This window comes from Anabrus simplex, chromosome 10, assembly GCF_040414725.1.
Source record: "Anabrus simplex isolate iqAnaSimp1 chromosome 10, ASM4041472v1, whole genome shotgun sequence".
Lineage (NCBI taxonomy): Eukaryota > Metazoa > Arthropoda > Insecta > Orthoptera > Tettigoniidae > Anabrus > Anabrus simplex.
Window position 1 is genome coordinate 45,007,701 of NC_090274.1, and position 23,445 is coordinate 45,031,145.

Below are 23,445 nucleotides of genomic sequence, written 5' to 3' on the forward strand. Positions count from 1 at the left end.
AGATGTGATATCGCCGCTGATTACATTCTTCTTCATGTTATGAATGCATAACATGTCTGATGCTTTAATTACCTGATGTCGGCATACACCGCTGTTGAACTTGAAATTCTTGGGAAAACCTCTGAGCTGAAGTCGGGAGCCGTCTGCTGTTATCTTCTTATATAACAAGGAGTTGGCCTACATACCATGTACGCGTGTAGGGAGCTCCAATGTAATTACGTCCACTCAATATATTATAAGAAATTGGAAAATATTATTGAAACATCTTGTGAAGTCCATCCTCACAAGAAGATGATGTTTCTTTATCTGCATAGTACCCGTCTCTGCTCGGATACAACCACCACTTGTAGACTTCCTCGATTATTACTTCTTCAAACACAACTCTTAGCTCTGACCATCACACTAAGACCACTTCTTCCATTTGATACATCTGACTGTTACATATGATCTGAACAATATGAACTGCTTATGATATGAACTGAATATGATACCTCTCACCCCACCGTTGCATCGACTTATATATAACCTCGCGATGACGACTCATCTCCCTACTCCTTGTTCATCCCTTCCACTTCAACATACAGTAGCTGGCGAATACTGACACTTGGTCGCAATCACGTGCCCACGCACTGATGTCATCAGTCATGTGTCGTCTAAGCGTACCCAAGCGGATTGAGAATGACTATGCTGAATGCGTCAGCGGGAAATCTACTTGCACAGTTAAACATAGCCTCGATTGCAAAATACTATGCCAGCTCATCTAGCCAGAGTTACAAGCCACAGCATGACAATATGAAACCAACAAATCTCACTTACTACAATACAGAATAATTACAAACAAATTTCACTTAACCTATGATTAAATACAATAATATACGTGATACCTAATTATTACAGTCTAAATGATGAGAAACAGAATATATAAAATCTAATGAATCGGGTTAATAATAATAATAATAATAATAATAATAATAATAATAATAATAATAATAATAAATACTGAATGGAATCTGTAACCTTGTTGTACGGTTACAAAGTTCTCTGTATATTCCTGGGAATTCTTATACAAAAAGAGACTGCAAACATTCTTATTGTTGCTGACTGTTATTATTATTATTATTATTATTATTATTATTATTATTATTATTATTATTATTATTAACTGTATTGGCCACATTGGACCACTTGAATCTTTCTTGTACACTTTTTCTTTGAAGGTTGTACTGTTTGATTCTTCTTTTCTGCCCAGTACTTCTTCATTCATTCTGATTGCAGTGTTCTTAATTTGTCTGAAATCTCTACAGGCCTTCTGTGCATCATTTCAGTTGAAAATTTGTGATTCTTAAAAAGGGTGGTAATTTTATTCTTGTTCTCTCCATCTGTAATTTCGAGTCCAACTGTTTTGAGATCCTCTTGAATTTCTTTGATCCAATGCCCTCCTGTCTTCTTTTCCAGATTTCTCATCACTAGTCGTCGTAAAATCATGTTTTCTAGTAATCATAAGATGTGAAAGGAATAAGAGATTCTTTTCTTCTTCATCGTGCTGCTAACTGGGTCAATCTCTCGATAGACTGTTTCACTGGGGAGGATTCTCCAGACTCCTTCAACCTGGTACTTTTCCTTTATACAATTTCTGATAATTCTTCTTTCAGTTTTGAGGAGCTGATCAGTTCTTCTTTCATTTTAAATTTCGAACAAGGTTTTGCAAGCATAAGTGGCTTCAGGCAAAGTTACAGTTTTGTAGCATTGCATCTTAGTGTCTACTGATAAGCAGTTTTTGTTATAAGTTGACCAGGTTAGAAGTTGTGCTTTCTTCATTTTGTTGGTTCTATTTATCCATGTTGATTTCTCACTTAAGTTGTGCATAACAATTTCCCCAAGGTATTTAAATTGTAGGACTTTACTTAAAAACAAACAATTAAACCTTCTCGTCAGTCAACATATTCATAACAATAAGAATGTTTAGAGTTTCTTTTTCACAAGCGATAGAATAGTTCGTGGAATGAATCTGCAATAGTGATTACTGACTTGTCCCTATAGCAACTTTCTCACCCCCCCCCCCTCTCCTGTCCTTCTGTATGTCCAGGGTTTCTGTCCAAAACACAGCATAAAAAATATTGCAGCTTCTCACACACTTCCAAGCAGAGATCTTTAGAGATCAACTTATTCGAGAGTTATCACCTTCGCTGGTACAGTACTCATAGTGCAGGGAGCACAATCAGTTATTGTCCATCAATGTCTTGACTTTCATCGCGTGACAACCCTCTGTTGATGAAAACAATCTCTGCCTGTCATAAGAGGAGACTGAAGGGTGGACTCCAAGTGGCCCCGCAGTCCAGGGGTAGCAAGTCTGTCTCTTACCTGGAAGTCCCACGTTCGCTTCTCAACCAGGTCAAATTTTTTTGCCTAGATCTGAAGGCAGGTTTGAGTTCCTAGAAGGGGATGTGGAAAACAGACTCTGTGTTGTCCATTTGGCATCTGGTCAATCATACAACCAGGTCTTCACGAATGAAGACCTATCAATTCATACCAAACTTGTGCTTTATAATACTGCTATTTCGACATTATTCCATAGATGTAAAACCTGGATCCTCTACCGTCATGACATCAAGAACCTTGGAACGTTTTCATCAAGAGAAACCATGTTTCATCTTAAATGTATAGAATGGGAGACCCATGTCACCAGTCTTGGAAGTTCTTCCGAAAAAGCATGCATGAGCAGTGCAGAACCCTCCATCATCGGCCATCGGCTTTGGTGGATTGGACATTTCTGCCATATGAGCAAAATTAGGCTTCCTTGTCAATTCCAATATGATAAACTTTCCTCAGTGCCACTCAGAAGTGTTATAAGGACCAGTTAAACACATCGTGAAGGTGGCAAATATCATACCTCAAACCTTGGACACACTTGTCGAGGGTCACTTGCTTTGGTGCCAAACAAAACCAAACCAAACCATCTCTACCATTGTTGAATTGTCTGAGCATGAAAGTTGTAAGAATAAAGAGTCTCAATGAAGTCAGGATTGAAAGAAAGTGATGGGTGAGAAGTGGAAGAATGGTGGGGAAACACAAGGGAAAATTATAACAGTAATTTTTTTAAAAAAAATCTCTTAGCATTTATGCTTTATTTAGAATTTCTAGTAATAAAACAACCTATCCACCCCTGCAAATTCTTCTTTCCAACAATTTCCACTCAAAATGAGTAAAATAGTAAATATCTATGATGATATTTATTGTGTGTGTCCATCACTAGCCGATTTTAAAATTTCATTTTTTTGTCGAGTTTATTTTTAAAAAAACTAAGTTTAATTTTATTTTGAAGGTTCAGAAACCTGCCCTGTTACTCACCAAACATAACATGCCTTGCTATACTCTCCACCAGCAGTCTGTTATTCTCATCGACGAAGTCTGTCCCAAACAATGACGCACTAGATGGGATCGCATGAAGATGTTTATCGGAAACTGGCAGGAGACTGTTGCTGTTCGTATCGCTGAACCCAGGCCTGTCATCTCGCAAACTCTCCATAGGAACATACAGTTTAGCCTTTCCATTCGCGTGGAAGGAGGTGACCAATTCCTGAAAGAAAGTGTAATACACATGACAAAGTATGGTACTACTGGAAAAATAAACATCTTTCAGAGTGAACACCATATTCATTTTAACCCTAGAACTGCGGCCGTCTTTCCGGAAGACGGTGCATTGTATTTCTGAGACACTGTGTCTTTCTTCCACCAGATTGCACTAACAGAGATACCAGCTGAATACTGATACTTTTATCTTCACTTTCAAAAATGACTGAAAAACAAGCAACGGTCTGGAGAAATTTAATTAGCTGCAGATATGAAAGTACGTTCATATGTTCTTAGAATCAAGATGGCAACCTGCTTTGCTGACGATTCAGAAATCGAGCACTTGATTTTGGAAGATCTTAGCGGCAAAACTGATAGTAAGAAATAAACTGACAACAGGGTCCCACATTTTCAATACAATATATCAAGCAAATGATACTACATCAGTCTTGGGACTAGTTTCAGCCACTTAGTGGCCATCTTCAACCAAATAAAAATTAAACAGATTATGTGATAACTAAAACATAATTATGTATACCAAGCAAAGATAATGTTGCAAGGAATAATTATAACATTAAAATACATATAATAATAAAAATAATGGTTATGATCTTCTTGTCATAATATGATGTCTAAGTTGACTTAGGACCTCAGGCAAAGAAGTAAATCTGGAAATGATAGCTAGAATTAGGAATAAACAAACATAAAGAAAAGAAATGAAAAAGGAGAAAAATTATTTATGAGACTCAACCTCTAATGTCTGATGTAGAACAAGCACTAACTTGCTGGAGGAAGCAGGCAGGCCATGTAAACAAAGGAGTGGATAGGGAACAAGCACTGACTTGTAGGAAGCAGGCAATGTAAACAAAAGAGTAGACAGGGAGAGGAGGAGAAGGGGTAAACAAGGGAGGGGCAGGGGAGGGAGGGGAGGAGGAGAGAAGGGTGTCTAAGGTGGAGCTGAAGGATGCAGAAAGAAAGACTGCTGCTGAAAGGGGAATTTAAAGAGATTATAAAAGAAAGAATTCTTTTTATCTGAGACATGATTACTGAAGATGGAAATTAAAAGGTCAAATAAAACGTTTGATTTCTCTGAAATTTCATTTAGATTGAAGTTAGGATTGAAAAAGCTGTTCTAGATGGATAAAACAATTTTTCGTAATATTGAGCAGGGGGCCTTTTTGTAAAACATTGAGAATTTTCGTGTCTTGGTTGATATTAGTGAACTTACGGTTAGTATCACCCATGTGCTGTCCCCTGGTGAAAAATCTGTTATATTTCAGGGCGTTAACATGCTCTCTAAGTATTCTGTATGGAAGCTCCTACCTGTTTGACCACATAAGATGCATTACAATTGAGTCTATAAACACCTGACTTGCTGAACTTTTTGCTATGATTAATAGAATTGGTATTGTGATTTGTGTTTCTGTTACAAGTTTTGAAGTCTATTTTGTCATGTTTTTAAAATATGCTTGTGATTTGGTAGACTTGTTTACTATTAAATGTAAAAGTAGATAAAAATTGTTGTGAGTTTTTCTTTTGTTAAGGTGGTTGAAGGTTGGTCTTTATGTTTATTAATGATTTTCTCTATAAGGAGCTGTTGTAGCCATTAAATTTAGCTATATTGCGAATGGTGTTTAATTCGTTTTTAAGTTCTTTCCTAGACAGCGGGATGCTAAAAGCGTGGTGTACCATACTATGGTATGCTGCACATTTATGGCCATGTGGGTGTAGGGAATCTTAATGGATTGTCTTAGCGGTTTGTGTTGCTTTTCTAAAAATCTTGTAGACTCAATCTTATAGACTCAATTTGTAATAACTGATGATGATAATGATGATGATGATTATGATGCTTGTTGTTGTTTAAAGGGGCCTAACATCTAGCTCATCAGCCCCTAATGGTACGAAATGAGATGAAATGCAATGATAATTTAAAAGTACAAAATTCACCCACTGACCAGAATTCAAAACGTGATGATGAAGAATGAATGGATGAATATGAATTTGAAACAATCAGTGGATCCGACCCGCAATGACTCACCTTCCCAGAAACAATATTACTGACCAAGGGACTGCTTCCAAAGCACAATCCTGAATCGATCATGCTTGTTGTCTAAAGGGGTTCAATATCCAGGTCAACGATCCCTCATAATGGCACTTATCACTAGTAAAGTAGAACCATGGTATTTCTCAAGTTGCGGTACTAATCAAAGGTAGCGCAAACTCAGTGTTCCAAACATTACAGTACTACTCACAAGTATTGTACGTCGTACAGGTAACGCAGACGTATGGGGTTTCTCACATAATGACGCCATTCGTAGGCAACGCAAACCCATGGTGCACTTCACATAGGAGTACTAATCACAGGGATTCATACTACCCTGTGGTGTTCCTCACATAGTGCGTACAAATCACAGGCAACGCAGACCAACAGTATCGCTCAAATAGTGGTACTAATCACAGGTACTGGAAATACACAGTGAACTTCTCTCTGGTGCTACTAATCACAAACCTATTGTGTACCTAACATAGTGGTAATACTCGCAAGTAAAGGCGAACCATGGTTTTCCCCGCGTGATGGTACTAATCACAAGTAGTTTCATGGTTCTAATTCAATCAACCTCGGTCGCCCCTTTTAGTCACCTCTTATGACAGGCAGGGGATACCGTGGGTATATTCTTCGTCTGCGCCCCCCACCCACAGGGTGTAATAATTGTAACGCACCTTATGTCGGTCAAACAGGTAGGGGCTTCCATACAAGATACTTAGACCATGTTAACGCCCTGAAATATAACAGATTTTTGGCGATGGGACAGCACATGGGTGATACTAACCATAAGTTCACTAACATCAACAGGGACATAAAAATTCTGGAAGTTATACAAAAAGGCCCCCTGCTCAATATTCTGGAAAATTGTTTTATCGATCTGGAACAGTTTTTCAATCTAAATGGAAATTCAGAGAAATCAAACATTTTATTTGACCTTTTAATTCCTATCTTTAGTAATCATGTCTCAGATAAAAAGAATTCTTTCTTTTATAATATCTTTAAATTCCCCTTTCAGCAGCAGACTTTCTTTCCGCATCCTTCAGCCCCACCTTAAACACCCCTTCTCTCCTCCTCCCCGTCCTTCTTATCCCCCTAACCCTCCTCTCCCAATCTACTCCTTTGTTTACATTGCCTGCTTCCTACAAGTCAGTGCTTGTTCTACATCAGACATTAGAGGTGAGTGTCATAAATAATTTTTCTCCTTTTTAATTTATTTTCTTTTTGTTTGTTTATTCCTAATTCTGGCTATCATTTCCAGATTTACTTCTTTGCCTGAGGTCCTAAGTCAACATACAGACATCATATTATGACAAGATCATAACCATAATTTTTGTTATGATATGTATTTTAATGTTATAATTACCGTATTTACGCGAATAATAGCTGCATATTTTTTAAAAAAAACTTAGGCACAAAATTGGGGTGCAGGTTTTATTTGAGTCAATGTTGGCATTTTTTTTTTTTTTCAAAACCAGCCTTCCTAAAGTTAGGGTGCGGGGATTATTCAGTGGCAGGAATTATTCGCGTAAATACGGTATTCCTTGCAACATTTCTCTGTTTGGTATACATACGTTTTAGTTATCACATAATCTGTTTAATTTTTATTTGGCTGAAGATAGCCACTAAGTGGCTGAAACTAGTCCCAAGGCTGATGTAATATCATTTACTTGATACATTGTATTGTCAATTTCTTATAATTGCACTTCAATACGGAACATAGTGAAATTTATAGCTTATAAAAATGCTGATGGTGACAGTGATTATTGTGTTAATTTCAACTAGGAAATTATTCCTGAAAGTAGCGAAAGTGACGGCGAAGTACAAGGTGCCTCAGAAGAAATAGAAAATTCTGATAACCAGAATGATGTTCAAGTCAATGCAGGTGATATTATTGGCAGTACGTCAATATTTGTAGAAACCAGCGAGTGTGAACAGGACTGACAAAGGAACTGCAAGAAAAATAATTATCCAAGTCAAGGTGTACCATTGGTCGTACATCACCCTGGGCATATGAACTTACCTTCCCAAAATGCAGCTCCCATTATGTAAAAAAGACCTCAAAATCTGCTTTGTTAAAAAAATTGTTTTACTTGGCATTCGAAATGAAAAGTGGAGAACTGTGGGGGGAATATACAAGAACATACTTGTGTGTTTCAGAATACCATGTTTCAGGAATAAATTATCTATCAGAAATTCTTCTGTTAAAGCAAAATATTTCAACTATTACCTTTCCTTTGTTCAAAAAATGTTATAAATGTATTTTATGATGGTTAGAAATCGTGACAATATTTTTTGTTATTTCTGTCATGTTCTTGTAGATCAGTCTTTCAGCTTTCTGTTGGGGCATAAAATGCATTTATTAGGATTAATATGAGATTACAATATGAGATAAGATAGTAAGATCCAAGCAGTAGCAATGAAATTTGTACAAACATTGGTTAAAAAGACAAGAAGAGACAGAATTCAAAATATTAAAATCAGAGAAGAGCTAAATACAGAACCATTAGTACAGAACATACAGAAAGCAAGACTGAGATGGTTTGGACATGTAAAAAGAATGGGAAAGGAATGGGTAGCAAGAAGGGAATTGGAAAGAGAAGGGAAAGAGACCAGTTGGAAGACCGAGAAAAAGGTGGATGGATCAGATTTGGAAGGATAGAAAGAAGTGGAGGAGGCTTGTTAACCACACCCAGGCGACTGGAGTGGGACACTGATGATGATGATGATGATGATGATGATGATGATGATGATAACATTTTTAAGGGGTTTAAGTTGTTATAATGCAATTTTTATCATATAAACAAATATTTTATCAGTGTTCAACGTACTTTCAACAATCTCAAATTGCTTCAATGCAGTTTGCTTGTCTGTGTCACTTTTTGTATGCATTTTTAGCTGAAGATGTCTCGCATGAGACATGAAACATCTCCTAAAATAGACATTAACCTAAGTGATAATTCCATGTAACTGTAGAATAATAATAAAAAGTATTGAAAGTTGGAAACTACCTCTATATCAAGGTTGAATCAAGGTCATACTCACCATTATAATGAAATTTATAAACTATACTTCCAACAGTTTGTAAGTTACCAAAGAGCTAATGAAGGAAATAGAAAACTGGCAAACTGAAATAAACCAGGAATGGACTTTCTCTTCTTCTACCTACCCGTAACGAGAATGGCTGGTTGAAGTCTATCCGCATCATGCCGTAATTAGAATTGAGAGTGGACCAGATGCCACGGATTGCATTAGAGAAAGTCTCCATCTCCTTGGGCTGCCCAAGAAGTTCCCGCACAAAGTTCCCATCCACTAACTTTTCGTAATTCACGCTTACAGGAACCAGGAGGGCATCTTCGATCGTTCCATCCACGTAAGCGTCCACTATGATGCTTAGCAAGCCACCTACAAGAAGGTACAAACAAATCGTTACTACATGAATGTAATGGGAAAGAAAACGACAAAAAATACAGGGACTTTAATTTTAAGTTGTGCAAGGTAGACACGATACTAGTCATATAGTGAACTCGCCAAAACTGGTTAAGACATTTTTGTGGAGACCGGAAAAAAAAAAAAAAGTCATACAGAGGGAATGTGCTAAATAATTATATACAATTATGCTGTAAAATTTAAGGTTAGGTTTGAACGTAAAAATAATTACGATGAAAACAAATAAACAAGTGTTTACTTCTTCTTATTCTTCTTTTATGACTGCATAGGATCACTTTAGTCAGTCCATCGTTCAGGTCTCTTTGAAGGGATTGTTCGGGCTTTGTGGTCCTCCCAGTACTTCTTCATATGCTCCGATGTTCGTGCCCTTTCCTCAGTTGAAAATATGCGTGTTGTTGGTTTGTTTCGTGTAAGGGTAAAGCGGAGGTTTGTATTCTTGAGTTGAGATTGTTTTGTGCTAGTTGTTTCAGAAGTCTCGAATCCTGTATCCTTATGCTATGTCCAAAGAATCCCAGTCTCCTCTTACGCATAATTATCTGTAATGGGTTCTAACTCTTTGTACACGACTTTGTTAGGTATTATCCACCACTGCCCATCTTTCTGTTATTTTTTGTTGATGCAGGTTCTTCCAATCCTCCTTTCAATTGATTGTTTATTCAGGTGAAAAAGTGTTTCTGCTGCATATGTAGCTTCCGGTTTTATAACTGTGTTGTAGTGTTTTATTTTTGCATTTATTGATAGACATTTCTTTTTGCAGATATCCTATGTTAATTTTTGTGCTTTTAGCTAATCTATTCGTTCTTGTTTGGATTGAGATTTTTTTCATTTAGGTTATGTGTTATTACTTCTCCAGATATTTAAATTGAGTTACTATTTTGCTTTTATTACCATTTATGGTAACTTCTTTTAGTCGTGTTGATTTTTGGGGCATAATTTCTGTTTTTTCGAATGATATTTTGAGGCCAATTTTATTTGCAATGTTTTGAAGTTCTTATATCTGGGTTTTTGCTTCTTTTATGACCACTGCTAGTAATGCTAAATCGTTGGCGAAACCCAGGCAATTTGTTTTGAGTTTTCGGCCAATCTTTATTCTTGGGGGACATTTCCTAAACCATTCCCTCATTACCATTTCCAGAGCACAATTAAACAATAGTGGTGAGAGCCCATCTCCATGCTGTAGACCAGTTTTAATTTCAAATGTCTCTGATGTTTCACCCCTAAACTTCACTTTTTATTTGGTGTTGGTGAGAGTCAATTTTATCATGTTTATTAATTTGGGGTGTAGTCCAAGGTGTCTTAAAATTTTAAACAGAGATTCTCTATGGATGCAATCATAAGCTTTCTTGAAATCTACAAATGTTATCACCATATCTCTGTTTCTTCTCCTGTTATAGTCCATTATAAACTTAAGACTCATGATCTGATCAGGACAGCTCCTCCAGGGTCTGAAACCTCCTTGGCATTCTCCTAGTTCTTTCTCAAGTTGTAAACTTATCCTATTAAGGATGATTATTGAAAATACTTTATATGTTATGTGTAGGAGTGAGATTCCCCTGTAGTTATTAGGGTCGGTTTTGTCTCCTGGTTAGTGCAGTGGGTGAATGAGGGATGTTGTCCAGTGTTCTGGTAATTCTTCCTTATAGAGACAAGTTGTTGATGGAGGGCAACTTTTGCTGATCTGATCTTTACTATTATAATTAATGAAATAAATATTGGCATAAATAAAGAAACAGTACATTTTAAGAACACCAACGTAGTAAAACATCATGGAAAAACATTCTTAGAGACGAGAATTATACAAGTTGCTTATGCTTAAATTTATTGTAGGACTGTCCAACATCTGGGCGATTTCCACAAGTTTCATGTGTGGATTAGCATCCGCTTTCTCAATAAACTTCAATTTTTCATCATTTGTAAACTGTCTATCTTTCTTCTTCTCCATAACTGAATGTCCTGCAAACCACTATGCCTAAGTACAGTAGGCCAAATTTAGGTTTGTTACACAATACACTTACAAACATAAAATTAAGCACCAACACATCATACGAGCTACTGTTGCGCAATCCAAACAAACATATGCCCACATCTAAGATTGGCTTGAGTCTGTCGCTCCCTGCAGCTGTAGGCTGACACGCTAGGTCTGTGAAATTAAGTTCTCAACCGAATTCTCACCCAGGCCAGTTGTCGCTGGCGCATTGTGCGCGCAACGTAGCCGGGTACGCTAATTTGAATTTCTTATGGTGGGAGTTACAAACGTACTAAAGAATGACATAAATGTGCTATCCAGATTTCTTTCTCTTCTTCTTCTTCGTTTTGCCTCATGACTGAGGCGTCGTGACTATCATAATATTCAGCTCTCTAGCCGATGAACCATACTCCGCCATTCTTCCCTATCTAAAGCTTTCAATGTGGTTACTCTGAGAGAACACTGTAGGGGGCCGTTCACCATGTCAATCCATCGCGTTGGTATTCGTCCTCGTTGTCTGGTTCCCTGGACTTTGCCCTCAACAATCAGCTTTTGTAGACTACCATCTCGGCGCATTATATGTCCAAAGTAGCGTACAATTCGTTGAGAGACCTTACACGATAGACGAACTTTTATCTGAAGTTGGTTCAGGATTGATGTGTTCGTGCGATGAGCTGTCCAAGGAATCCTTAACATTTTCCTCCAGCACCACATTTCAAAGCTTTCTATCCGTTCACGATCACGTTTGAGGATGGTCCACGTCTCTGCGCCATACAAGAAGACTGAGAAGACTAGAGATTCAATGAGCTTCTTTTTTGTCTTAATGGTGATATTGTTATCTTTCCAGATCTTCCGCAGACGGATCATTGCTACCTTTGCTATTTCAATTCTGCGCTTTATTTCATCTTTGGAACCACCACAATTGGATAGTAAGGAGCCTAGGTATACATACTGATGTACAACTTCACACCCTCCAATCTGTTTGATATGTGGACTGTTGTTGTTCTTACGATCAACAATCATGACTTTGGTTTTCTGTCGATTTAGGCGTAATCCAATTTCTAGGCTTGCTTCCTCTACTCTCTTGATCAGCTCTGTCAACTCCTTTTCAGATGATGCTATCAAGGTGGTGTCATCAGCAAATCTCAGATTGTTGATCTTGCATCCCCCAATGGAAAACCCTTTGTCCCAGCCTTCTAATGCAGTTCTCATTGCATATTCACCATAGATATTGAAAAGTAACGGTGACAGGATACATCCCTGGCGAACTCCAGCCCTTGTACGAAACTGCTGAGACTGTTTGTTTTGAATCTTCACAGTGGCTGTATTTTCCTTATACAAGGACTTGAGGAGATCAATTAAATGGAGTGGCAAACCCATGTCATCCAAAATTTTCCAAAGATGGTTCCATTTGACAGTATCAAAGGCCTTTTGGTAGTCAATAGGATATGGACTGAGACTTTGGAATAATGAATTAATAAGCAGGGAAACGCACTAGACAGGGGCGTCTTTAACCAGTTTTGGATGTATAGCTGCGGTAGGGAAGTTACTTGCAGTCTCAGTCTGACTGCCGAGCACCTTTTGGTCTGCAGAGAACTAGAAGAAGCCTTCACACTGGATGACCTGTTTGGAGGGACTGACAAGGCTATCCTGACTACTAAATTCTGGGCTTTGTGACAAATTCAATTCTGCATCTATTATTGTGTCTACCCTGCAATTCTGGCACTATGTTTATTCTGGAAAGAAGACTTGAGAAGAATAGGAAAGCATACGTGACCTTCATTAGCTTCTGACCGAGTCGACTGAAAACGGCTCTTCCTTACAATGGAAAAGGCAGAAATTGATTGGAAAGATAGACGCCTCATACTAAATTTATACAGAATGCTGAACCTCATTTTGAAATCAATGGGACAAAAAGAAATGCCAAAATAGGAAGAGGAGTTAGGCAACGATGTCCACTCTTTCCTTACCTCTTCAATACGTTCATCGAAGAAGCCATAGCAGTCATGAAAGAGAAAACAGCTGCAATTAAAATTAATGGTAAACAAGTACATTTTGTAAGATTTGCTGATGATGTTGCCATACTAGCAGAAACAAGCAAAAGTATGCAGAGAATGATCAACATACTAACAGAAACTTTAGGCAAATGGAACCTCAAAATCAACGCAAGGAAAACGAAAACCATGACAATATCTAAATCCAAGTAAACACCTCATCAAAACTGGCCCTGATAAAATTGAACAAGTGCAACAATTTTGTTACCTATGAACCCTAGTCACGAGTGATAATCCGAGCGTATCAGAAGTCACAAAAAGGATAGCAATAGCAAAGAGAGCCTTGCATGATAAAAAGCATCTGCTGGTCAACAAACATATAGACATTCAAACTCAGAAGGCCTTTGCTAAAATCTTTGTATGGAGTGTGCTTCTCCACGGTTGTGAAAGCGGACAATAGGAGAGCAGGAAAAGACTAGAGACAATTGAAATTTGGATCTGGAGGAGAATGCAGAGGATAAGTTGCACTGAAATGAAGAGCAATACCGAGGTCCTTAGAGACACAGGAGAAAAACGGAGTCTGGTAACTGAAATTGAAAAACTGAAAATAAAATTTATTGGTCACATTCTACAGCATGAAGAGTTCCTTTGTAACATCACTAAAGGAAAAATTGCAGGGAAAAGAGGAAGAGGACGACCCAGAGTGCCTTATTTCAAGAGCCTGCTTCAGAGAATGAACTGCAGGACCAACACCGAGTTGAAAAGAATGGCTGAAGATAGATACATATAGCTACAGCGACAAGGCTTAGCGCTTAGAATATGATAATGGCCCTTGTCATTCTCTTCTAGCATTTTATTCACCATATCACAATTAGATCATTTTTAAAAGTCTGTACTGTACAGATCTTACTAATTTTGTGTCCTGGACATGTGAAAAAAAAAAAATCAAAGCAAAAAAAAAAAATTAATGTCAATATCCACCTTTGGGTAGGCACGGTTTGCCCGTTCGTGTGCGGCCACCTTCGATGAAGAACTCCATGTTGTGTCCAGCACGTAGACACTCCATCATGTATGTATGGAGAGCTGCTCTGTATACCAGATCTCGGTGACCCGTAATGGGATCCATCCGGCGCTTGATGAAGAATGCACCAAGACCTCGCAGCAACCACCTGCAACACACAGTAGTGAAACATCTCAAAAAAATATCAATATTTCCCAAGACTTTAAAATGTTCTCTTCATAGTACAATGGGGTGAAAAAAATTTGCTGTGCACCAATTATTTCAGTATAAAATGTAGACATGCTATCTTGAATAATACACAGGGTAATATTATGCTTAACCTGACAGCACGGAATGACGTGTAGGGCACGTCATGTAATAGCCATCTGCTGCTGTGGAGTGACGTGTCAGACACAACATTGCGCCGCACCTGCATTATCGTTCCATCTCGTGAGTTTCTTATGAACTATGTCCGAGGTCTCTTCACAGCCATCTAGATAAAGCTTCATTCTTTTGTTTCATGTGTCTATTGACACATTTTAACGATTTTTCGCCAAGTTATCGATGTGTAAAATTCATCAACTATTCGCTCGTGTACTTTTCTCGCTATGACATCAGTAAACAAGGATCATTTTTCTAGCGATGTTACACAAAACATGTTAAACTAGTGTTTTAGTGAATATGAGGATAGTAGTTATAATTTCAGCGATGATTCCGATGACAGCGATGTTGATATTGCCAAAAATCCATACAGACTCACCTTCTGTTGCTACTAATCACAAACCTATTGAGTACCTCACATCGGTACTACTCGCAAGTAAAGGCGACCCATGGTGTTCCCCGCGTGATGGTACTAATCACAAGTAATTTCTTGGTTCTCATACATCCTCCCCTGGTCACCCCTTTTACTTGTCTCTTGTGACATGCAGGAGATACTGTGTGTGTGGTCTTCGTCTGCGTCCCCCACACACAGGGGGTGAGAACATTTAATACGAAAGACTTAATATTTCTCATTAGTATGTATGACAATTAATGATGATAATGATCCACTGCCTGTTTCTTCTTTTGTTTTTTGCTTTACGTCGCACCGACACAGATAGGTCTTATGGCAACGATGGAACAGGAAAGGGCTAGGAGTGGGAAGGAAGCGGCCGTGGCCTTAATTAAGGTACAGCCCTAGCATTTGCCTGGTGTGAAAATGGGAAACCACGGAAGACCATTTTCAGGGCTGCCGACAGTGGGGTTCGAACTTACTATCTCCTGAATACTGGATACTGGCCGCACTTAAGCGATTGCAGCTATCGAGCTCGGTCTGCCTGTTTCTAGTCATTCGACTGGATCAGGGATGGAATGAATGAAGCCCCCATCTAGCGGCGAGGATAGGAATTGTGCCGGCTGCCAAAGCCTGTCGCACTCCTCTGGGACAATGATTAATGACTGACAGATGAAATGAAATGGTATTGGAGAGTGTTGCTGGAATGAAAGATGACAGGGAAATCCAGAGTACCCAGAGAAAAACCTGCTCCACCTCCATTTTGTCCAGCACAAATCTCATGTCACATCATCTCATAAGTTATTTCATTATGGTCCGTACTGACAACTGGTCACTATCAAAGGGTAGAGAAAGGTCCACCTATTCAATACCATTAGTTTAATATGCTGTCCTATATAATTGGTACTAGTTTCAAACCTACATACACCGAGTCATCTTCAGACATGATCTAATTAATTAGAAACATATGTTTACATATAACCAATAATAAAGAATATAATTTAGTATGTCTTAATTTAAAATCTAAGTTCAAAACATTGATGAAGTCTGACTACACATTTAAAATTGAAACCTAAATGACACATCAAAACTGCTACAGTTGGTGTTGAACCATGTCATCGTTCTTATGGTAACCAAATGTTCTTGATCTGATGGTTGGTGTTCCTTATCTATATAGTTCAGCCATTTGATTTATAAATTATGTCTTGTTGAATAGTAACATGAGTAAAAGTTTATATGTAGCTTGAAGGGGAACATTCACAATTTGAGTAAGTATTCCTTTTCATCAGATGTAGTGATCTATTGTTTAATTTGGTTTGAAGTGAATGTCTGGAAAGAATATATCTGAAGTGAATTACTGAGAAAAGAAGGGAAGCTAGAAGAGGAGTGACTGGGATTTGAACTATGGAAGCCAGCGGTGAGAGGCCGGCGCGCTGACGCCTAAGCCACGGGGGCTCATATGATAATTAATAATAATAATAATAATCATTTAAGTATTTTCATCTGTGCCATGTGCCTTACCCAAAGACAGGGATGCGCAAATTGTCCCCAGCAGCAACCAGAGGAGACTTTATGTTGTTGTTGAGAAGAATGAAGGAGATGAGGATGTAGTCCAGATGACTGCGATGGAGTGGCATGAAGACGAGGGGGAGTCCCGTCTGACTTGCCTGTTTCAACATCTTCACCTGTCCAGGATGGGCCACCACGCTGGTCAGGAAGCATGGCAGCAGTTTATATAGCACCCACGATGTCAGCCTGATGATAGAAACATATTGTCTTATTTGGCACAATGCACACATTAAATACAATACAATCCTTGTTAAAATGAAGTTGGAAAATCACTTCTGAAACAAGTTCTCATCAGCTTTGCATTTATCCCTTCAAGATCTATAATATAAAAATACAAGTATAGCATCAATTTCACTATATAATAAATTATTACCTTTAGGATAATTTTACCAATCCCAAATACTGAACTGGTTTAGACTTATACAGCACAAGTTTAATTATAAGAACTGCACTAAACTGTATCCGAAGTAATGAAGGCATAAATTCCACTATATTATTTGTCGTTCTAATATTCAGTGCAACACAAGTGAAAAATTCAGTACAAACATCAAATTCTTTCAATATTTCCATAAAACACATACACCTAGTTATTCTGAAAAAGGATATATCCTCGTGTCAATTTCATGTAAAAGAAGTTAATTAATATCCTAAAGGCAAGGCCTTGTCGCTGCAACCACAATTGTTTCTCCTCTGCCGAGCGTTTCAAGTCAACATATTTTTTCAAATTAAGCCTATCCATCACGGAATCCAGATACTTCTTCCTCGGCTTTCCTCTTCCCTTCTTACCCAGTAAAAGAAGCACCCTCCCACAAATTCAATGAAATGGCATCCCCTAAATGGGCAATAAGACAGTATGTATACATCACCCAGAGAAATAACTGCACATAATGACATTCACGTAGTTCAACAGAACGACAGCACCATTCAATACCTTCTTACAAGATATTCTCAATACATGATTCACATTTGTATACATACATTGCTCTTAATATCAGCATAAAATAACATTGGTAAAGTACATTATCATACCACTGCTATAATGGTGTATGGAGGGTTATTCAAAGCAACATTTAAAATGTTTTTTCTTTTTTTAATATCCAGAACTTTTTGCATTCTATTAAACACAGTAAATCAGTATATGTCACCTGATGAGATGAAGCTGAATGCTGAAATTATGAGGGGGAATCAAATATAAATGGGATTTAGCTTTTATTTAAATTCATTTATTGAAAAACACAAGGCAATTACAATTTATTTTTCCACAGAGTTTCCTGCTTTGGAAATGCATTTGTCCCAGCGTATGGGCAGCTTTTTGATGCCCTCATCGTAGAAAAAACAGGGTCGTGTCACCAGCCAGTTGCGCACAAAGTCTTCCACACTCTGGTCATCTTCAAATTGTTGCCCTCCTAGAGCTTCTTTAAGTGGTCCGAACAAATGGAAATCACAGGGCGATAAGTCCAGGCTGTAAGGAGGATGATCAAGTGTAGAGTTCAGCGCATTTCCTGTAGCTTGGAGAGAGTTAGAGCTGCAGTATGGGAGGATGACCTGTCGAATCGGTTGGTCTTGTATTTTGTGGCGATATGCAACCCTTGTGTGCCGGCCCCGTGGTGTAGGGGTAGCAGGCCTGCCTCTTACCCGGAGGCCCCAGGTTCGATTCCCGGCCAGATCAGGGATTTTTACCAGGACCTGAGGACTGGTTCGAGATCCACTTAGCCTACGTGATTAGAATTGAGGAGCTATCTGATGGTGAGATAGCGGCCCCAGTCTAGAAAGCCAAGAATAATGGCCGAGAGGATTCGTCGTGCTGACCAGACCACACGGCGTAATCTGCAGGCCTTCGGGCTGAGCAGCGGTTGCTTGGAAGGCCAAGGCCCTTCAAGGGCTGTAGTGCCATGAGGTTTTGGTTTGGTATGCAACCCTTGCCTTGTTCAACAGCTCGCAGTAGTAAGCAGCATTGATTGTGCATCGCTCATGCCCATCGATAGTCGTCAATAACGTCTTTAACCGCACAAATGTTTTTGTCTGTAATGGTGGTCTGAGGATGGCAAATGTGTTGCGTATTTTCCACACGTTTTTGTCCTTCCTTGAACATTTTATGCCAGGCAAACAGGTGTGTTCTTGACAATGTTTGATTACCAAACTGTGCAGTCAATCTTTGGCAAATTTCCACCGCTGTAGCTCCTTCATGAGCAAGAAATTTTATAACTATGCCCTGCCCATTGGAGGGGTGCACCTGTTGCTCCGACATCGTGAGCGTTACTGACGAAACGGCGGGAAATATCCAACAAAATGCTCTCCCCACTCCTAACGGTTCCGCCTAAGCATAGCAAAAGCGTGGGGCCAGTCCTACCAACTGTTGATATTCAGGAACAAAAATCCTGTTTATATTTGATCAACCTTCATATTTCCTTGTATAGTGAATTCTTTTTGTAACTGCAGAACATGTTCTAACTCGTCAATGGGACCTGGTAATTTTCAGTATTACATTTAAAATAAGAGCTACAAGAATGCCGCTTTGTAACAAGTTCTTTAGTTTGTTTTGTAGTACGATCAGTCTATAAAAAGATAATACACCGGTATCTGTTGTCCTTTCGGCTACATAGGGCAACTGTTTTTATAGAAACCAGATTTCTGATCAATACTAAGTAACTCTTCCCCAAGAAAATTCCAGTCAAATTTAACCTGAAGAAGAGATAGTCTGAAATGACACATCTTGAGACACCCGCAACATGATCATTAGCTTTTGGGGGAAGTGTAGAGGGTAAGAATCATAGGAAGAGGCCAAGACATGAACATGACAGATAGGGTATGATGCTGTATAGGCTTTTGGGCTTATGCCGTGTCAAGAAAATAAGGAGAAAATTTCTTTACGTTTCACAGAGAACTGCGCCCTGCGTCATCAGAAGAAAATCTCGAAAAGCTCTTAAGGCAATCTTCAATTCCAAAAGAGGCGGCTAAAGATCTGTCCCTGGATGATGCAGTTCCACCTAGATTATATGGACTGCCTAAGATCCATAAAAAAGATGTTGCCCTCAGACCTATTGTTAGTGTGATAGGTTCTCCTACGTATGCTCTGGCTAAATACCTAAGCAAATTGCTTCAGCCACACATAGGACGTACTGTCAGGGACACACTGTATTTCGTCAACAAGCTGTCAACCATAATCCTTCAACCTAATGCACTTTTGGTGAGTTTCAATGTGGAGTCCTGGTTCATTAAAGTGCCGACTGACTTGGTCATGTCTCTCATTGAACACCTGTTCCCTGAGGACATTACTAAGCTATTTTACCACTGCATGACGTCCAGCTATTTCTTGTGGGGTGGGAATTTTTACGAACAGATGGACGGAGTGGCTATGGGAAGTCCACTTTCGCCCATAGTGGCTAATTTCTTTATGGAGCATTTTGAGGAGGAGGCTATTGCTTCGGCGCTCGTCATACCTATGATATGGTGGAGTTATGTTGATGATGCATTTGTGGTCTGGACAGAAGGTCCTGAGAAAATTCATCTATTTCTAAACTACCTAAATCAGCAACATCCTTCAATTAAATTCACTATGGAGTCGGATGAATGAACGTACCATTTCCACTTCTATTATAACGTTCTAAATTTCAAAAAGTCATTTTTTAAGAAGCCTTTCTCGTGGACAGTTGAGATTTTCTTCTGATGAGACAGAGCACCTTATTTTCTTGACAGGGCATAAGCCCAAAAGCCTATACAGCATCATGTGTGTATAGGGTATGTGTAGTGTCATAGTTCTGTAGAAGAAATCTACAGTCAGAAGGCTTAAAGGTTAAAATTACAAGATTTTACAAGAAAGACACAATCCATGACTAACAGAGCCTAAGACACTCGCAAGATGAGGAAAGACCTGAGACTTTTAAAGTTTTCGAGAATTGGGCTATGAAGGAAGGGAAAGGCATGCTCCTCGTTAAGCAATTTACACCAGCAAACTCATGGATCCAGGATCATACAGGTCTATCATGCAGTGAATGGTGGGAGGGTCACAAGAAGACTGCTGTATGAAGTACACTAGGCAGCTCTCAGGACAGCAGTCTCTGTTGGCATTGGTCATGTCCTGGGAGCCTGTCTTAATGGTGAACTCTTCCCTAACTCACGTCACTCATGTAGTAACATGATGCTCTGAAGAACAAGAGATTCAGCATTTACCAAGAAGTTCGTGGTGTCTCCCGTGACGGCAGCAATTGGCTAATAAACATTATCGCCTTCAAAACAAATTCTTCACAAGGACACATCATAGACCCTACCATACAGTTCAAGACTCACTCAATCAACCTGAGGAAGTCAATGTAAAGAAGAACATCATCTATCAACCTACTGTTGAATATTTCAAAGAAAAATATCACCTCACAGATATATGTCAGTGGTTTGATGATCGGAGCGAGAGGCACCATCCCGAAGCTTTTTTTACACTTCTGTAAGCAGTTTGGACTTCTCAAAACCTTTGTCACTACCCATTTAGTGCATTGAAAGGTTCTATCTACATTTTTAGGAACAATGCACATGAACGTTAAAGAATTCTCTCGTTTCCTTCTTTGATTATTAAATTTCTGTAAAGAATAGGTTCGTGCTCAACAAAAAATTTGTAAGGTACTCTTTGTATCAGTGGTAGCCTTTAGAATTTAAAATTAAAAAAAAAAAAAAATCATGTTAGATTGAAAACTGTTCAAGATGATGAATCTTTCATGGAAGTAATGCTCTGACAGACAGCTGTAATACGGTACTGAAAAGCAGAGCATAGCCACTATAGTCTTGTACAATGCACATCATATCCTTACAACTAATTTCACAAAACATGTTTTACCTGAGGAGGAAGTCAGACAGTGTTGACTTCATATTGTGCACGATATCAACTGCTCGTTTTTCGTGTTTCTTGATAAGTGAAGCGTACACTTTCTCGTCACTGGTTCCAGCTTCCGTCAAGTCTCGTTGCGCTGCCATCTCGATGGCTTGTCGTAACCGCTCATCCCGCAGCACCTGCCCCAGGCAAGAGAGATGCACCAGTATATTAGAACAGAAACGGCAGTAGTCATAAAGTGAGTAATGAACAACATACATACGTCTTCATTCAGTCTGCAAACGTTTGTACTGAAACATTCTAACCTCAAGAAGCTGGGTGCGAGTGAAAAGAAAAATCATAAAAGCAGCGGAGTTTTTGAAAGTCCTTAGCAGTGAGCAATAAGCCTTTTAAAAACAGTGACATGTGGAAGTGAAGTTGCCACAAAAGGACTAAACATGCATATTAATTAGAATTTACTGTAGACCTACTAAAAAATTTACTTAAGTTTGCTCCAGTGGACTGAGTAAGAATCAAGATCCAAAGTAATCTGGCCCATGGTCAGATGGATCAAGTTGTGTTTGGCCCTCACAGACAATCACATTGTGCAGGCCTGTAATAGGCTGTAGGGAACCTGTACATGGACCATAGTACTTTCACTGAGCTCGGCAAACCACAGGCTACCAGTATGCTGTTTATCAGTTTCATGGAGAAAATAAACCTGTTTTATTGTTATGTTCACTGGTTTTTTATTACCAGTGGTTTTGTCCTATTTATTGTTAGCTCTGAGGAGAAATTAAGAGACATCAGAGACATAGCTATGTCCTTGACTGAGAGTTTCTTTGGCAGTCATTTGCTCTCATTTGTGTGACCATAGGGACCAATGTTTTCAGGTAAATACATACAACGGGCAGCATAAAACTACACTGTAAGAGGAAGCTGGTTCACCTGCTATAGTTGCAGTCTGTGAAGCGTGAGTAATACTTAAGGTTCGGATGAGGTCATTTTACCCAAAATCTGAAAAATAAGTGTGAATGATGGGTCCCTGAACCGCGTTTTAAAGCAATTTTATGTTGCATATAAATGCATATTTTGGCCATTTTTATTGCTTTTGTTATAGTTTGCTCACTTTAGTGATATAAGGTTGTACGAGGCATGGTTTTTAAGTAAGTACTGTTTTGATGTTACACTGCGGTTGGCATTCCGTGCATGCACACTATGTACCTGCATCTATTGGCAAGGCTGAGACGCCATTACGGCAATAGTCGCCCTCGTGTACGTTTGTTGGCAAACATTTGAAAGGGTCTCGCCGATCGAGAGTCCCGCCAACTGTGAAGTCCGGTCTGTTATCAGTTTTCTGAGAGCAAAAGGTTTGAAAGTTATCGATATTCATCATGAGATCTGTGCAGTTTACAGACCAAACATTATGAGCGATGGAATGGTTAGGAAATGGGTTTGAGCATTTAAAGGTGGCCGCAAAGATGTGCATGATGAAGAACGGAGTGGGTGACCTTCAGTCATTAGTGAAGATTTGGTGCAAGCAGTTGACGATGAATACCAATAGCTTTCAAAACTTTCGCACTCAGAAAATGAATAACAGACCAGACTTCACAGTCTGCGGGACTCTCGATCGGCGAGGCCATTTCAAATGCTTGCCAACAAACATACACAAGGGTGACTATTGCCGTAATGGCGTCTCAGCCTTGCCAATAGATGCAGGTACACAGCACGCATGCACGGAATGACGACCGCAGCGCTGCATTGGCGGAATATCAAAATAGTACTTACTTAAAAATATGCCTCATATTTGGTTATATTTTGAGCATTTTTCTTTAAGTTTCTTTAAGTTGAAGTGCCGTTTTTAACAATGTACGTGTTATCTGCGTCTATTACAGACTATGAATCTCATTGTTAAATCTGTATTGATGGTTGAACTTCTTACAATAATGTACAATTGTATAGTATTGACTAGGAGGATTAAAATAGTTTTTTGTACAATTTTGCAAGAAAATCTGCGTCTATTTTCAAACACAGGATTTCAAAATACTGTAGTAGATGTATTTTTCTTTCTTTTCCCGAAAAAGATAGGTAGCAGGTTTAGAAGATATGATTACAAAAATACGAACGTATAACCACCTTTTCAATACAACATAGTTTTTATTCCACATTTAAAAACTCACATTATTACCGTTTTATTATTGGACATGTTTCGACAATATTTTGGGCATCATCAGCCGTGTTTCTTAACTCAATGAATCAAAATATCCAGGATCCTGGATATT

General features: G+C 38.8%; 1 protein-coding gene across 5 annotated transcripts in view; it reads right to left on the minus strand.

The window, feature by feature from the left end:
• mino (glycerol-3-phosphate acyltransferase mino) overlaps positions 1 to 23,445 on the minus strand; it is a 348,653-nt gene that overhangs the window by 32,210 nt on the left and 292,998 nt on the right. For all 5 annotated transcript variants that reach the window (XM_067154307.2, XM_067154306.2, XM_067154308.2 and 2 more), the window contains 5 exons: positions 21,191 to 21,363; positions 16,318 to 16,551; positions 14,006 to 14,193; positions 8,784 to 9,019; positions 3,349 to 3,577 (listed from right to left, as the gene is read on the minus strand). In XM_067154307.2, coding sequence (XP_067010408.2) covers positions 3,349 to 3,577; positions 8,784 to 9,019; positions 14,006 to 14,193; positions 16,318 to 16,551; positions 21,191 to 21,363 — 1,060 coding nt within the window. The remainder of the gene's footprint in view (positions 1 to 3,348; positions 3,578 to 8,783; positions 9,020 to 14,005; positions 14,194 to 16,317; positions 16,552 to 21,190; positions 21,364 to 23,445) is intronic.